This window comes from Crocodylus porosus, unplaced genomic scaffold, assembly GCF_001723895.1.
Source record: "Crocodylus porosus isolate Cpor-Errol unplaced genomic scaffold, CroPor_comp1, whole genome shotgun sequence".
NCBI lineage: Eukaryota > Metazoa > Chordata > Crocodylia > Crocodylidae > Crocodylus > Crocodylus porosus.
The window spans coordinates 10,317,042-10,333,845 of record NW_017728936.1 but is presented as its reverse complement, the minus strand read 5'-3'; the positions used below and the strand labels follow the sequence as shown (position 1 = coordinate 10,333,845).

General features: G+C 63.2%; 2 protein-coding genes across 2 annotated transcripts in view; one reads left to right on the top strand and one right to left on the bottom strand.

The window, feature by feature from the left end:
• Positions 1 to 16,804, bottom strand: part of MCAM (melanoma cell adhesion molecule) — a 36,541-nt gene that overhangs the window by 9,455 nt on the left and 10,282 nt on the right. The window contains exon 2 of the mRNA XM_019547078.1: positions 11,447 to 11,459. Within this exon, the coding sequence (XP_019402623.1) occupies positions 11,447 to 11,459 (13 nt within the window). The remainder of the gene's footprint in view (positions 1 to 11,446; positions 11,460 to 16,804) is intronic.
• Positions 11,937 to 15,379, top strand: RNF26 (ring finger protein 26). Its single transcript, XM_019547081.1, has 2 exons — positions 11,937 to 12,182; positions 12,544 to 15,379. Exon 2 carries the CDS (start codon positions 12,572 to 12,574, stop codon positions 14,030 to 14,032), a length of 1,461 nt encoding a protein of 486 aa, XP_019402626.1. The 5' UTR covers positions 11,937 to 12,182; positions 12,544 to 12,571; the 3' UTR covers positions 14,033 to 15,379.

The window sequence follows — 16,804 nt, the reverse complement described above, 5'->3', positions numbered from 1 at the left end:
CCCAGGGCGCGGGGCTGCCCCCCGGCCTGCTCGGCTCGCGGAAGCGGCACGGAGCCGGCTGCAGCCCCGCGCAGCTGTTGCAGGCGGGCTCGGGGAAGGGGGGCGCCCGGCACCCGCCGGCCTCTGACTGCAGCACCAGCTGCACCGCTGACCCAGGCCTCAGCTGCTGCCCAAGCTGAGAGCCCTCCGTTTGTTGTTCATTTTCCCTGCATCTGAGCCCCTGCCTGCAATAATTGGCCCCGAGCAGCCCGCGGGGCCCGGGCAGACCAGACCTGCTGGAAGGCCGTAACAAACCTATCCGCACCAGTGGCGCGCTGGCTGGGACACGGGGTTCCTGTCCTGGCTGGCTGCCACCCCTGCTCCGCCAGCCCGGCGTGTGGGGAGGAGGCTGGGAGGCGAAACATGGGTCTTTGCCTGCCCTGGGGAGCCCCCTTGTCCCAGGCCGGTGGGGCTCCCCTTATCCAGCCTGAGGCTTCGCTCAGGTGCAAAGGTCTCCGCTCTCCAGCCACCAGCCTTCCTGGGGGGCACCGGCAGCCCCCTTCCTCTCCACAGCACCTCCCTGCCAAGCTGGGCTGGGCATCACCCGCAAGGCTGCCACATGCGAGGCCTCAGGGGAAAAGGAGAGCGCCGTGGGAGACGGACGCAGCATCCCTGCCCCTGCCCGGGGGGCGCTGGCTGGTGAGGTTGGAGCAGGGACCAACCCTGGCACGCCTGGCCCTATGCCCAGCTCTCAGGCAGGATGCCAGCCAGCATCCAGCACTCTGCGCCTCGGTTTCCCTGTGTGCACACTGATACGCCTTTGGGTGGGGAAGAGCTGCTGCATGGCTGGGGAGGTGAGGGTGGGCTAGGGGCTGCTCCGCACCCTCCTTGCCCCTGTGGCCCTTCCCGGTGCCCCGGGGCTGTTCATACCCTTCCCCTTGGCCCTCTCTCTGCCCGACAATCCCCTGCTGCCCGCTGCTTCTCTGGCTGGCCTTCCAGCCCCCACGCCTAGCCGAAAGGCCTGAGATGATTCATCAGAAATGACTAACTCTCCCTAAATAAGATTAGGGGCTTAAAATGGCATCACTGGCTTGCGATAAGGTTCCGGGCAGTGGCGTGGACCAGGGCGGGGGGGCTGGCAGCGGCTGCACCGCGGTCCCTGGAGCGCGGCTCCCGCCAGCCTGTTAGAGGGGCGCGATGCATCCATCACCTGACGCAGCAGAGCTGCCCGCTACCAGAGAGGGATGCACCCGGGCGGCTGGCGGCTGGCAGGGAGAGCCCGGAAAGGCAGGCACGGATGCAAGCTGCGCACACACACGCACAGCCCCGCAGTGTGCATGCAAACAGCTGCAAATGCAGATACACACACACGCAAATGCCCCCCCCCCCCACACACACACACACACACCTCCCAAAGGTGCCCACGTCCATGCCTACTTCAAAACATAAATCCAGGCGTGCACACCCACGCCCCCATGCACACATGTGCAGAACAGCGCCTGCCCGCACACAGGCAATTACACACACACACGCACACGTGCACAGAGGCAGCGTCTCAACCGGCCGTGGCAGATGGAGGGCGTTTTGTCACGTTCGCCAGACAGCCAGATGGTGCCCTGGGCGTGCAGCCGCCGCGCAGCTTTGTGTATACTGCCGGGGCCTGTTCCCGGAAAGGAACTCGTGGCTGCGGCTGGCTGGTGTCAGGCCCTCGCTTGCTCTTTGTCCGGGCCCGGTGTGTGCGTGGGGGGTGTCCTGGCATCCCTGACGTCCCAGGGGCGGCGATTCCCCGCGCAGCCGTTTCCCCCCCGGGGTCTCGCGCCTGCCGAAGCAGCGAAAGGCAAGGCAGACCGTGGGGACGGCTCCTGCAGCGTGCCAGGCTGGGGACAGTCAGGCACCCGTGGCGTGGGGACCTGCCCCTCTGCTTTCCCAGGATGGTTCAGCAAGCTCTGCCCCAACCCTGGTGCCCTGGAGAGAGGAGGATGCCTCCATGTGCCCAAGGAGCTGTGCTGGGAGGCGGCTGGGGTAGTCTGCATCCCGGGACAAGATGCAACCTTTGCCCTAGGGCAAACAGAGCTGCTGGGGCCCATCACGATACCATCTCTGTGTGCAGTGGCCCTCACCTCTCCTTCAGCCTGCTTGCGCTAGATAAGTGGAGTCATTGCAAACCCCGCGTGGACCCTGTCCCATCCCCAAGGCCTCGGGGCTGGACAATCCGGTGGCCTCTGAACCCAAGTGTTGCCGAAACGGAGGCCTTGAAGCAACCTCCCAGTGGCGTCACGGGAGGACGTGCAGATTTGAGGTTGCACGAGGGGCTCCGGGCATCGGCGATATGCCTGGTTTGGGGCCACAGGTCCCCACTGCCTGCCTGGGAGGGTGGGAGCGGGAATGGGGAGCTGGGAGGGGCATGACATGTGCAAGGGAGCAGGGCACAAGGGAGCTCTGGGCCCTGTCTCTGGCCGCCTTATTTATTTGCTTATTTAATGGGTTTGGCTGAGCTGCAGTTGCTTGTCCAAACAAACACGGGGAAAAGGGCTGGCGGAGACCCATGCGACAGCTGGGATGGAGCTAGACATGTGCACATGCAGGGTGCTGGGGCACAGGTGTTGCAGGATCACGGGATGTGCCTGGGGAGGGGAAACCTCTTCAAGCCCCAGCCCGCAGATCTGCTGCTGCCCCCCCCCCGGCTCTCCTGGCACTGAGGCCCCGTGGGCACAAGCCCCGGTCCGACCAAGCCCTGGGCCCGAGCCTTACTGCACCAGCACGGCTCTGGTGCCCGGGGCAGCAGAGCAGGGCTCAGGCAGCTGGGAGAGGGTGGCCACAGCTGTTTGCACCTCTGCACGACGGGGACCCAGGAGTCTGGTGTCCTTGTCCCCAGTGCCCCAGGGTGGGCCGGGCTCTCCATTGCCCCGTGAAAGGCGAGGCAGCAGGGAAACATCCCCCTCAGAGCTGGGTGCAGGACCCTCACAGCTCCATCCAGCTGCTCCCACCCACCTGGGGGGTGCTGAGCCAGGCCGAGCAGGCTCTGCTCCAAGCGCTGTGACGATGGGCACATCTGCCCTGGCTGCTCTGGCACGGTGGGGGGAGTTGCTGCTGCCGGCGGTGACCAGCTCGACCCTCTCCAACCATGCCCACATGAAGATGCAGGGAGTCCCCATGAGGCGTGAGAGCTCACCAGGGTGATTGCAGTCTGCAGACGCACAGGGCTGGGCAAACACTGCCAGGAGCTGGAGCCTCACGGCCTGTTTACCCTCAGCTTATCTGACCTTCTCTGAGCGCCGCTGAGCTCGTGATTGCCATCCCCCATCCCCGTGCTTGCTGGACCTGGGGCCGATTTGGGCTAAGGGCCGGGGGCTGCAACGCCCATGGGCAGAGGAGCCTGGTGGGACCCTCAGAGCACGGCCCTGCATCGGGGCTCTGTCTGGACAGGGTTGGGCTGCTCTGAGTCCACCTGCCCTGCAAGCTACAGGACCACAGGGCTGGGGACATTTGCTCCCCCTCCTGCAGACAAAAAACCCCTGTTGTGTCCCCGGGGCCGAGCCAGAAGACAGCAGGAACTGCAGCCCCCAGCCAACCCCACCCTGGCCCTGGGGTCTCTGGATACTGCAGCCTGAGCTCAGGCAGGGCTGGGAGCCACCCGGCTCCCCTCTGGGATGGGAGTCGGGGCGGGAGATGGCCCTGCCGGTCCACAGTCCCCCCTGCCAGGAGCATCACTGCTGTGCGGTCGATGGCAGACAGAGCGGAGGGGAGAGGGGGGTCAGCTCCTTCCAGCCGGGGTCTGGGGCTCTCAATGAGCCATCGCAGATGAGCCGGGAGCGATGAATTATTCAGCAGGACTCACTTCCTGCCGGGGGCTCGGCTGAGGGAAGGCAGCTGGGCAGAAGCCTGGCTCATTCGTGCCCCCCAGCTCCATGGCCGGACCCCCGCCCTGCCCCCTCCCTCCGGAGCACCGCGCTGGCTCCCCAATGCCCCAGAGGAGGACTAAGGGGGTGGGGTGGGCGCGAACCCCTGTTGCCCCGCACGTGACCTATAGGGACCTTGGCGTGGCTCTAGCTTGCCCACTGCTTCCCGTGGCCGCTGGCAGTTTCAGCTGCCTAACAAAGCCACGAGATGACTGTCTGCAGCCAAGGGGTATCAAGGCACCAAGCCACGAGGTGCCCTGTGCCCTCCAACCACCCCGGGTGCTTTGCTGGGCCGAAGCCCCCAGCCGGCAGAGGTGCAGGCCCTGCGCTCTCCCCACCGCCCAGCTCCTATTCTCCGGCCGCTCTCCTCATTCTTTATTTGGGGATTACTAACCATGGCTACAATAGCCTTTGTTTATAGTGTCTTGGAAAATCAAGATGGGGCGCGGGTGCTGGCCGGCGGAAGGAAGGATGTGAGAGGAGGGGGAAATGGCCCTGGCAAGAAACAAAGTAGCAGCTGGAGTTGTGATTAGGGCCAGGTTGATGCCTCAAGTGCCCTGCTCCTTCCCCTGGACCCTGGCATCAGGAAGGGGCTGAAGGATGACGCCCTGCGGCTGGAGTGTCCCCATCTCCAAGCCCAGTGCCAGGCATGTCACCCCATCTCTCCCAGGGGGAGGGCAGCATGGGAGCCCGGGCCTCAGACCCATCCCAGGAGCCTAGCCCCCCAAGACACTGTGCTGCCAACTGGGGTACCCTCCACCAGCCCGAGTCCCCGACGGGCAGGCTGGCAGCAGGGCACAGCCCCCTCGGCCCACGGGCGCATCTGCATGCAGACAACCACCTGAGACTTGCAAGGCGCCTGCCGCGGGGCTGCCAGGCCCAGCTGCCCCTGCCCGGCGCTGGCCCCTCGGTGCGCGCAGGGAAGGGGGGATCGCCGCGTCCGCAGGCAGGAGGCACCTGCTGCCCTGGGGCCCCGCAGCCGGCAGGGGAAGCAGTGCGGAGCGGGGGCCAGAGCGGGTTTCCCAGAGGAAAGGGGCCGGGAGCAAAGCCAGCAGCTATATTTATCCCGCCTCTTCCTTGGGAGAGTGCCGAGCCGCCCAGCCCAGCTCCGCACAGCAAAGGCCCCTTTGTGCCCCACGCCGCCCGCACAAAGGCAGATTATCCGTGGGGAGGGAGGGAGCAGCTGCCTCCAGCCTGGCCCCGTCCTGCCTCAATCGGCTCATTAATCCGAGGCAGGGGGCACTGGGCCAGGGGCTGGGCCCAGGTGGCAGGCAGGAGCTGGGGCCTCTTTGTCTCTGGCCCTGCTGGGGATGAGGAGCTGGCCAGGGCGGAGCTGCCAAAGGAGGCAGCTCCATTCATCCCTGCCCCTGTCTCCCGGAGGGGCCAGGACGCCCAGGTCCCCCCCCGGGCAGCGTCGTGCCCTCCTCTCCATGATGCCGAGGGGTAGAGCCCTTGCCCGAGGCCAGTACGGGATCACGGCCTTGCCCAGCATTGCGCCGCACATTGCCCCAGGTGCCGTGTCTCTTGCTCCCCCATCTCCACCCCCCAGCCTGGCAGGCAGCTGCTGGGGGGGCATTAGCAACAGCACACGGGCGGCTGGCTGGGCTCAGAGCACTTTGTACAGTGGGGCAGGGAAACTGAGTCACAGAGACCGGGCCACGTTCGTCCCCCAGCCCCCTGCCTGCGCAGCGAGCGTTCCCAAGCGCTGCCTGCTCCAGGGCTTTCCCAGGGCTTTGCTGGAGAGGGTCCAGAAAGGATGCATCCCCCTCCCCGCGGAAGCTCCTGCCTCATCGCAGAGATGTGAGTCGCACAAAGGCTGGGAAAGGAAAGTGCCTCTTCCTGGAGGGGCTGGGGTTGCCTTGGTCCCTGGGTCTCGCTGGAGCCTGATCCTGCCAGGAGGTGGAGTGGGAGCCGGCATTGAGCAGCCCCTTGCTCCGCACACAGAGGCTCCTCTGCACACAGCCGGTGCAGGGGGGCTCCGCACAAGCCGCCCCTCCTGTGCTCCCCGCAGCCTGGACGAGACTCCGGGCCCTGCCTCTCCGAGCAGGCTCATGCTTCCCATTCCTCCGACGCCCACGCAGCCCGGACCCTGCCTCCCTCGGGGCCTGCCCTCCAGCCGCCTCACCCTGCTGCTGCAGGGCTCCCAGCCCAGGCCTCGCGGCTGCACGCCTGGCCCAGCTCTGCAGCCCCCCGGATGCACGGATCCAGCGCTCCCGGATCCCGACCATGGCTCCACCGCCGTCCCCACGGCTGTGCTCGGGCCCTCCCAGCCCCTCTGTGCCCCCAGCTCAATCCTGACCCCTCTCCTGGCATGCCTCTGAGACCCCATGCACTCGCCATGCCTGTGTACTGCCTTTGAGCCTGGCTTTGTGCAGAGCTGGCTCACTCGCCCCCCAAGCCCTGCTGGCTCATGCCTCATTTCCAGGAAGCCACCTGCACGGGAGCCCGTTCAACCGCAGTTCTCAGCACGGCGATGAGCTCAGTCTGAGCGAGCCGGGAAGAGGCAGCTCTGAGCCAAGTGATGTAGTGCCAAGGCCAGGCCCTTGGCTCGGCAGGCTGACAAGGGGGCAGTGATGTGGGGGGCTGGGCAGCGGTGGTTGCCTCTGCCCCACATCCACCTGCATGTCTGCGAAGCTGAGGACCCACCCGCCCAGCCACTGGCCCTGCTGCCGAAGGACCCCTGCAGCCTCCCATCAATCCCGGACCGGCGCTGCTGCAGGCGCCACGCGGAGTCCTGCTTGTCACCTGGGTAAACCGAGGCACAAAGCGTGGCAGCTGCACCCTGAGCCAGGAGCCGGGCACCGCTCTGGCCCAAATGCAATTGCCTAGACTCGAGCCAGCGCTGGGAAAGAGCGCCCCTCCTTCCCTCAGCAGCTGCCCCATCCCACCCGGGAGATGGGAGGAGCCCTTCTCCCCCTTCCCACGCTCACAGGGACCCCGCACTCCTGGCCAACGGCTTGGCATGGGAAAGGCTCCAGCACCAGTTCTGCCCAGCAGGTCCCAATTCCCCTGGGCTCGGCGCTGGCTGCAGCTGTCTGGGATCCTGGCCACCCACAGTGCCCACTGAGCGCGGGACCTGGGGGGGCCGTGGCTGTTCTGCTGCACACATCTAAATGGGCATAACTGGGCCCTAACGAGGTTAGAGCAGGCTAATTGCCTCTCCAGAACGGCAGGCCCTGACGCAAGCCGGGGCCGGGAGCTCACTTGTTCCTGTGGGTTAGAGGAGGGTGGGTGGCCCGGTGAGGGGCCGTGTTCAAAGGGCCGGCGCTGGGCTTCACGCCTGCTACTGCTGCTGTTAGCACAGCTGCCGGGGCGGCACTGGGGCCAGGCAGGGGGACCTCCAGGCACCACCTGCAATAACAACGCTCGTGGGGCGGGGGTAGGTGCAGGAGGCCAGGCAGGGAGCGTGGGACCTGCTGGGGACAGAGCAGGTGAGGGGCAGGTTGCTCCCTTCACCCCGTGAGGCTGGATGAGCCCCTCTTGGTCGGGCTTATGGGGAACCCTGCATCCTCTATGGGGTGGTCGGTGCGGGGGAGCAGAGCTGATGCTAGGGGACCCAGAGCAGGGCATGGGGGAAGACCAGCCAGCAGCTCCAGAGAAGCGCGCGGGGCAGGGAGGAAGCAGGGGCAGGGGGGCCAGCGGGTCCCAGGACACCATGTCTCTTCCCTCCTGCTCAGGGACCCAGGCTCAGGCAGCAGGGACGACTGTTTCTTTCTTTCTTTCTTTTTTTTTTTTTTTTAAATGAAAGCAATCCAAACATTACCATAAATGCCCAAAGCAGCTCCAGCCCGGCAGTGGAGGGGATGGGAGGGGACAGGACACAGCGGCTCGTGTGCAGAGCTGGGGGCAAGCCCGGGAGGGCACGTGCCAGAAATTGGAGCTAGGACGGAGGGAAGGAAGCCTCGAGGTGGGGGCAGGTGCTAGATCTGCTGCTACAAGGGTCCGAGGCGCCCTGCGGCAGCCTGGGCGTACCATGGCCAGGCTGGGCTTGGGTTGAGTGACACCAGCAAGGAGCTGGGACCAGGGCAGTGGGGCTGGCTGTGCCCAGAGCAGGCTGCTGGCCCCCCAGGGACCCTGACAGCCCCCTGGCCTCCAGGCATCCTGCCAAGTGCTGGCAGGGAGGACAGGAGCACTGCCAGCTGTGCCAGCCCCTGGGGATGCCCACCCCAACAGCAACACAGAAAGGGTGACTGGGGCCAGGTCTAACCACCTGGCTGGTGTAAGGATTTGTCTCCAGTGCCTGCAGGGAGCTGCAGCCTGGGTAGGCAAGTAGCAGCCCCCCACCTGGAGCCCCAGGAACACATCCGTCCCTTCTCCAGCCTGGACACAGGTGGGCAAGAGAGAGGCGCAGAGCAAAGGGCTGCGACCATGATGCTGAAGCCTGAAACTGAATTAACTTACATCAGTTCACTCTGATGCTACATCCAGCCAGGTTTATCTTAAACTGGTTACAACCATTTTAGACATGGATTATATGGACTAAACCGCTGTTATCTTACGGATTTGAACCGGACTTTGCTCACTTTTACTGGTTTGTGTATAGTTTCTGTCCCTAGCCTCTGAACCCAGTCTTTGGCTCGGGATAGCGCCCTGCAAAGCTGCTTCAGGAGAGTCCCTCAATGGCAGAGATGTGTGGTTTGAGGTGACCAAAGGTAGATTTGGCTTGATAGCCCCAGCTCAACTCAGTCCCTTATTTAGGGCTCTGTACATAGCACACAGGCCTGGGGGGCAGCCCCTAGGCCACTCAAGAAAACAAGCTTCAGGTTGGGGAGGAGTCTGCCCAGGCTTCTTCAGGTAAATCACTCAACCCCAGAAATGCATGCATGGGGGTGGGGGGGCAGGGGGATTTAAAGTAATAACATAAGGCTCACCACTTAATGAATCAGACTGCAAGTCTCTTGCCCACGGGCAGACAGTGAAAGGGAGTGAACAGACTGTGACCAGAGTTTTTCCCCCACAGCTCCTCTCCAACTTGCAGCCATCAGCATTTAAGGTCAAGGAACTCGGATTCAGAGGCTGCGCCCCTCATTCTCTAGCTACCAGTGCCCAAGAATAGAGGCATTCCTCCAAGAATATCATGTCTAATCTTTTTCAAAGCTGGCTAAACTATGAGCTTCCACCACATCTGGTGGCCATGAGTTCCACACTTCAACATGCTACATGAACAAGAACTTCCTTTTGCTTATTTTGAACTTATTACCTACTGGTTTCAATGTGTGACTCTGTAGCAAGTGGCCAGTCAGCCCGGCTCTAATCAGTCCTCAAGCCCTTAAATCTGGTCCCAGCAACAGTCTTTCTCTGGGCTCCAAAATGCAAGCTGTAACCTCCTGAATGGCTCAGTTGTAAATACAAAACACCTCTAAAATAAACACTTCCAGCAAGAGCTCACTCTCACACTGCAGCCTTCCTTCAAGGAACCCTCTATCCCCACACAAACACTTCCCACTCCAAATACCCCACCCCTACTTCCTCCCCTGCACTTTTATATCGTCATCTAGTCAAACTTCCCCTCATTCTTGCTGGTTGCCTGCCAGCTGAGGCCCCTTACACAGGCAGCTTGTTGCCAGATGGCTAATTGATCCAGGCGGCCAGCCCGTAGCCCAGGGGCGGGCAATTATTTTGGGCAGAGGGGCGCTTACTGAGTTTTGGCAAGCCATCGAGGGCTGCATGACAGGCAGCCCAGGGCAGATAAATATGAATTTTCTGAAATTTTTAGGGGCCCCAAGGGCCAGACAGATTGGCCTGGCAGGCTGCATCTGGCCCCCGGGCCGCATTTTGCCCAGCCCTGCCATACACACCTCTAGTTCTTGTGTGGTGAGAGAGAGTAATAATTCCCTATCTACTTTTTCCTCGCCACTTAGTATTTTAGAATCATAGAAAACGAGGGCTGGAAGGGAGCTCAGGAGGTCACAGCTAGTTAAACCTGTGCTCAAAGCAGGACCAGCCCCAAATACATCATCCCAGACAAGGCTGTGTCTAGCTGAGCCTTAAAAACCTCCAAGGATGGAGACTGCACCTCCTCTCTGGGAAGCCTGTTCCAGTGCTTCACCACCCTCCTAGTGAGGTTTTTCCTAATATCCAACTTAAACCTCCCTTGTTGCAACTGGAGCCCATTGCTCCTTGCTCTGTCACCTGCCACCACTGAGGACAGCCCAGCTCCATCCTCTTTGCAACCCTCCTGCAGGGAGTTGAAGGCTGCTATTCGATCCCCCCCGGTCTTCTCTTCTGCAGACTAAATAAGCCCAGTTCCTTCAGCCTCTCAAGTTATGTGCCCCAGCCCCCAAACCATTTTTGTTGCCCTCCACTAGAGTCTCTCCAATGTGTCCACATCCTATCTGTAGTGGGGGGCCCTCCACTGGACACAGGACTCCAGATGTGGCCTCACACTGCAAAACAGAGGGGAAGAATCACTGCTCTCGATCTGTTGACAACACTCCTATCAATGCAGCCCAGGATGCCATTAGCCTTCTTGGCAACAAGGGCACATTGCTGGCTCCTGTTCAGTTTATTGTCCACTGTCACCCCCAGGTCCTTTTCTGCAGAGCTGCTGCTACTTAGCCAGTCACCCCCAGCCTGAACTGGTGCATGGGATCCTTCCTTTCTAAGCGCAGGACTTTGCACTTGTCCTTATTGAACCTCATGAAATTTCTTTTGGCCCAATCCTCCAATTTGCCAAGGTCTCTCTCAGTCCTAGCACTGTCCTCCAGCATATCTACTCCTCCCCCCAGCTTCGTGTCATCTGCAAACTTGCTGAGGGTGCATCCATCCCATCTTCCAGGTTGCTGATGAAGACATCGAACAACACCGACCCCGGGACTGACCCCTGGGACACTCCACTTGATGCCGGCTGCCAGCTAGACATCGAGCTATTGATCACAGCTCACTGAGCCCAACACTCCTGCCTTACAGTCCATTCATCCAATCTGAGTAACCCTTAGTGAACCCTGGTAATCCTTAGTTTACCCTTAGCAAACTTTGTAGACCCTTATCTTGTCCCCCGCAAGTGTCTCTTTTCTAAACTGAACAGGCCTGGGCTTGCCAGTCTGGAGGCCCCACAACACCATGCATCCTCGTTGCTGCCCTTCTCTAGCTCTTATCATTTTTGAGGCATGGGGACCAAAACTGGGCACAGCCTCTCAGGTAGGGACGCCCCACGGATTTAAAGAGGCATCATGACAGTTCTGCTTTGTTTATGAACCTCTTCTTAATAATCCCAAATGTTTTATCTGCCTTTTTGATGGCTGCTGAGCACCAAGCCGATGTTTGCAAGTGACTGTCTGCTGGGACTCCCAGATCTCTCTCCCGTGCAGTAACAGCCAAGGAAAAACCCATCACAATTCAGGGAGAGTTCAGGCAATTTTTGCCCATGCGCAGAGGTGAATGGGGGCAGGGGCACAGTGGTGCACTTGCAACCTCCTTCGACTCCTGCTGCACCCAGGGTGCGTCTACACGAGACGCCGGCTGCGCAGTCCGTTGGTAATGCACATGCAAGTACTAAACGACTGCGCACTACCCCTGCAGCGGTGTCTCTGAACGGCTTTTGGCGACGCCGGTGACTTTTTACTACTGCGCAGTAGCGGCGCCTCGCGCCACGTGGTCGCACGGAGCTACGGCGCAGTCAGCATCGTGTGTAGACGCCGCGCCAAAGCTTGCAACCAGCTGCCTGGCGGGCAGCGGCACTCCTGTTCCGGGAGCCGTTAACTTCGTGGCATCCACGGATCCCTCCTAAACCCGCCGTCCCACAGGCGCTAACCACCCTCCTCTCGCTTTCGGGGTCTCCATGAAGCTACCCTTCGCCCTGCAAACCGGCTCTCCGTGTGCTGCTCCTGGCCACCACGCGCCCGCTTCCCAGCGCTGCAGACTGGGTTTAACCCGCCCGCACTGCACTGCTAATGGCTTCCGCTGGAATAGTCCCGCCCGAGGCCCCGAGCGTCTCAGCAAAGCTTCGAGTTTATTTTTACCCGGAGAAAAACCGCGCGGCAACCCAGGCCCGTGGGACTCCAGACCCACGTCCACCCAAGCGCAGCTGCCCCTTTAAAGGCCCCCGGGGGGCGGGGCTACACGCTCCCCACTAGCCAATCCCAGGAGGCTGAACCCCTGCCAGTCCCGCCCCCGGGACGCGTGCGTACTTCAAACCGACCAATCCGAGAGCGGCGGAGGTAGGCCTGCGCTTCCCATAGGCTGCGCCCCCGCCCCGCCCCCGCAAGATGGCGGCGCCCAGCGGAGCGGAGCGGGTGCTGGGGAGAAGTGGAGGTTGAGCCCCCCCGCGGGGGGGACGGGCCGGGCCCCCCGCAAGCGCGGAGGGTGAGAACCCCCCGCGGGCCTTGACCCCCAGCTGGGCCTGCCCTCTAATCCCCCCAATCCGGGACCCCCACCGGCCTGCCCATAATCCACCCCCCCATCTGGGACCCCCAGGGAGCTGCTGCAGGAGACCCACCCCCAGATGGGCCTGGCCCAGAATCCTACGCCCCAGTGTGGGACCCCCTCCCACCTGGAGATGGTGCAGGACCCTCACTCAGAGCCAGGACCCTCCAGCTGGGGCTCCCCATCTGACCGGGGACCCCAGTGCCACCCCCTTCAGGGCCCAGCCCCCCATGGAGGGAGCAGCCAGGGGTCACCCTGGTGCCCCCTTCCCCACACTCGCTGACCCCGCTCTCGCCCCCAGGCCTGCTCGGGTCCCGGCCAGCCCTGCCATGGAGCTGCTGTTCGTGATCCTGCGCGGCGTGGGCCTGGTGCTGCACGTGGTGGGCTTCGTGCTGGACGTCAACTTCTTCCTGGTGTCCACGCTGGTGTCGGTGCTGCTGTGGCTGGTGACCTTCGTGTGCAGCCTGCCGCAGGCGCTGGTGGCCGGGGCGCTGCAGTGCTGGGATGGGGCCCTCTTCTCGCTGCTCTACCTGGCGGAGATGGTCTGCTGCCTGGTGCTGGGCTCCCTGCAGGCCCTGGCCGGGCTGCTGCGGGGCTTCACCGCCAGCCTGGAGAGCCTCAAGGTGGCCGGGCACCTGGTCTCGCACGTGGCGCTGCGGGGCCGGGAGGCGGTGCACCGCGGGCTCTGGCACCTGCTGGGCTCGGGCCAGGCGCTGCTGCGCCAGGCGTGCGAGGTGTGCACCATCACCATGAGCCTCCTTGCCTACCTGGTGAACAGCGTCATCAACATGTGCCTCATCGGCACCCAGAACCTGTTCGCCCTGGCGCTGGCGCTCTGGGACTCCATTGTCAGCCCTTTCCTGCGCGTCACGGACCTGCTGGCCGCCTTCTTGGCGCACGTGTCCAGCAGCGCCGTGGCTGTGGCCATCCTTCTGTGGTCGCCCTGCCAGCTGGCCTTCGAGCTGCTGGTGTCTGCCGCCAGGCTCCTGCTCAGCGCCTTCGTCCTCAACGTCTACGGCCTTGTCTTGCTGGGCCTGGTTCTGGCATTCAGCGCCCTGGTCCTCAATCCCGAGCTGGTGTGGACACTGGCGATGCAGGCCTCGGGCTACCTGAACACCTTCCCCTCCTACCACCGCCTGCGCCGGGACATGTGCCGCCTCTACCAGGTTGTGCTCCTCACACTGGGCATGGTCATGAGCTCCCAGGCTTGGCGCAGGCTGGCTGACTGGAGCCTCCAAGTGGCCAACTGGAGCGGAGGAGTCCGAGCAGCGAACCCGCAGGCCCCTCCAGGGCTGCTGGGCCCAGCCGTGGGTGCTCAAGGAAGGCAGAGGGCAGCTGCAGCCCTCCCCAGGCCGGCCCCTCCTGTCAGGCAGGGGCTACCAGGAGCCAGTCAGCAGGCAACAGGGGGTGCCCGTCAGGTCCGGCAGCTGCCAGCCAGAGCTCCTGAGGAGCAGCATGGCGTGGATGCACAGGGCACTGTGGCAGGGCAGCACCCCGTGGTCCCTGGGGAGGAACCGAGCACGTCGCGGGGAAGAGCCTCGGGGAAGGAACAACTCAATGCGGCAACGGTGGAGGATGGGGAGGACCCCTGGCTGCTCCTGAAGGAGCAGGAGGAGCGCAAGAAGTGTGTCATCTGCCAGGACCAGACCAAGACGGTGCTGCTGCTGCCCTGCCGCCACCTCTGCCTGTGCCAGGAGTGCACCGAGATCCTGCTGCAGCAGGCTGTCTACCAGCGCAACTGCCCGCTCTGCCGCCAGATGATCCTGCACACGCTTGACGTGTACCTGTGAGCCGCACGTGCTGGACCACGCTGGGCCCCCCTCTGCTGGGGCAGCTTCTGCCTCCAGCTCGGTGCCACGCTCCTGATGCTGCCTTGAGTTTTCCAAAGAACTAATGAAAAGATCAAAGAGGGAAGAGACTGTCAGAAGCTTCCGTTCGCTCACATCTTGTACTTGCTTCTTGCTGTCACCAGAAAGCACAGCTGCCCGTCTGGGTCACAAGGCTCCGTCTTGCTCAAGACTGTTGCCTCGACTGCAGACCATGTGGCGTGTCCGAAGCAGGGCATGAAACATGCTCCAGTGGCTGAGAGGGGAGAACAGGTGAAGGCAGGGCCTGGAGGGGGGAAGCCAACTGCTAGGACAGGGCTGGGCCAGGATCCAACGAGCACCACGTGCTTGCACCCTGCTCTGGGAGGGATTTTTTAGCAGGCTGTGCCCCCTGAAAACCTTGGGGTCCCCCCTCTATGCTGGTGGGGGCAGAGCATGCCCTAATTCTTGCCTTGGCCTCCCAGGGGAGTGGATGGCCTGGAGCCCACAGCAGGACAGTGAAACAGTTTCACTCCAGAGCTGCCCCACTCAGGCCCCCACCAGCCACAAGTGCATTTTTCAAGCCTTGATCCCACCTGGCTTGTGTTCCCCACCGCCAGAGACACGTTGCGGGGACGTGTCCCGTGGGGGCCCAGACCTGCCCTTCAGAAAGCAGCTCTTCACTTTTTGGATCCTGACACTTCAGTGGGGAAGGGGGTGGGGGCCTGGTTTCTTCCCATCCCTGTTCAAAACGGGGAGACAAACAGTCTGAGATGGTTCTTCCCCAAGTCACCGGATGCCTCCTTCCCTGGCGGTGGAAAACACAAGCTCTTCCCAGCCTGACCTGTGGCAGGGTTACCAGGATTTCCGTGGCCACGCTGGAGTGTCTGCTCTGCAGGTCACCGATGCAACACTATAGCACATTCCAGGCTCCTCGCACCGCTGATGATTTCTGTGGAGGGGAAGCGGTGGGGGGAGGGGGAACAAAACGGATTCTATTTTTGTAAGACGTGATTTCTGACACCCCCCGAGAGCGACAGCTGCCCCCTTCCCACCAGTGCAACCAGCCCCTTCTTGCTGTGACTCAGTCCACCGCTGGAAGGTGGCTTCCCACAGCCTGTGCAACCCCAAGGCAGCCCCCAAGCCGGGTCAGACGGGGCGAGCTCCCGATGCTGTGGGCAGCTCCGAAAGGCCCGTGCTTCTCCGTGCGTGAGGAAGGCACCGTCACGCCTGTGCATCGTGTTACGGGGCCGCCTGGGTTGTCAGCTGAGTGGGACCCTCCCCGTGTTCTGCTTTACTGACTGCCTCCAATGTGAAACATATCCTAACCTGCCCTGCTCTTGCCTTTTTCTTTGATGTGATAGTGTCTGAACCGGGAGGTCTGGGAGGGAGAAGCCCAGGCGTCGAGAGGGCTGACAAACAGGCACTTGAACTAGAACAGCAGCTGGAGTGGGGGCATCAGTGTGCCAGGCCTGGGCACATCACCAGCGCCAGCCTCGACTGCAAGCCAGGAGCCCGCGGGGCTGGGTGGGAGGGGGGACTTTTTTTTCCCCTATCCAGCTAATAAAAAATTGATAAGTGTTCTAACCCCAAATGGAGCCGGGCAGCAGGCTGGGGGAGGGGAGCCGCCTGGGCTCGCTTACTCTGCAGATACAGAGTGTGCCAGGCAAGGCTGGGTCCCGGCTGCAGGGTGCGATGGACCCGAGCCGGACTTGCTGCTGCGGCTGGGGGAGGGTTCCCGAGCAGGCGCGGGTGCCGCCTGCGTCTTGCCCTTGCCCCACAGAGCCCGGCAGGCTGGAGCTCAGCTGCTCTAGCAGGGCAGGGCCTTGGGGAGCGAGTCCTTTTAGGACCAGCGATTCTGCTCTCAAACTGGCGTGCCCCTGGGCACCACACTGTGCTGGGAAGCCTCCATGACCCCCTGCCCCATCCCAGTCCCAAGGGGAGGCAGAACAGCCCCCGCCTCCCCTTCCCAGCTGCCTTGTAAAGAATCCCAGGAGCGAGGTCACCCTCAGCCGCCCCGGGTGGGGGCCGCCGGTGGCTATTTTGGGTGCCCCCCAGCAGCCGGAGCGGCCTCCTCCCCCCCAGGCCATGCTGCTGCGGCTATTTTAAAGCAGCTCTTGCCTTCTAGGGTCTGGCTGGGCACTGCTCCCACGAGCTCCCTGCAAATTAAGAGCCTCCGTTCCCGGCCGCGCTCGCGTCTCCAGGCAGCTTGGCCAGGCCGGGCCTGCGGGCGCCGTGCTCCGAGCCTCCGTCCTTTGCTTTTGTCCCCGCTGGCGCCCGTAGGTGGCCCCTGCCCCCCCCGACTACACTCAGTGGCCGCCGTGTTCAGGAGGGCGTCCAGCCGTGTCTCGTGGGCGTGGGCCCCCGGCGCGCCGAAGGGGCCCTTCCTGCTGCCTGGGCCGCGGGGCTGAGGCCCCCTCCCCACCTGCTGTGCATGAGCAGTGCCCTCGGCCCGGGCCTTTTTTAACGGAAACGTTTTCACGTTGGCAGCCAAATCAGCTCCAAAGGTCCCCCCCCCCCGCCACCCGGGCCTTCAGACGTTTCCAAATCACTTAGCGGGCAGGCCGGGAGCCGGACGCCCGCTCCCACGCAGCGGGGCTGCCCACTGGAGGGGGGCGGGGGCGAAGCACGCGTCGCCTCCCCCGCGCCGGGGAAGCGGTTGCCCTGGCGACGACGGAGGCCCCGGTGCTTCGCGGGGCGGGCGGACAGGCTGAGGGGACCTGCCCCACGGCCGGGCGGGGGCGGCGCTGCTCTCAG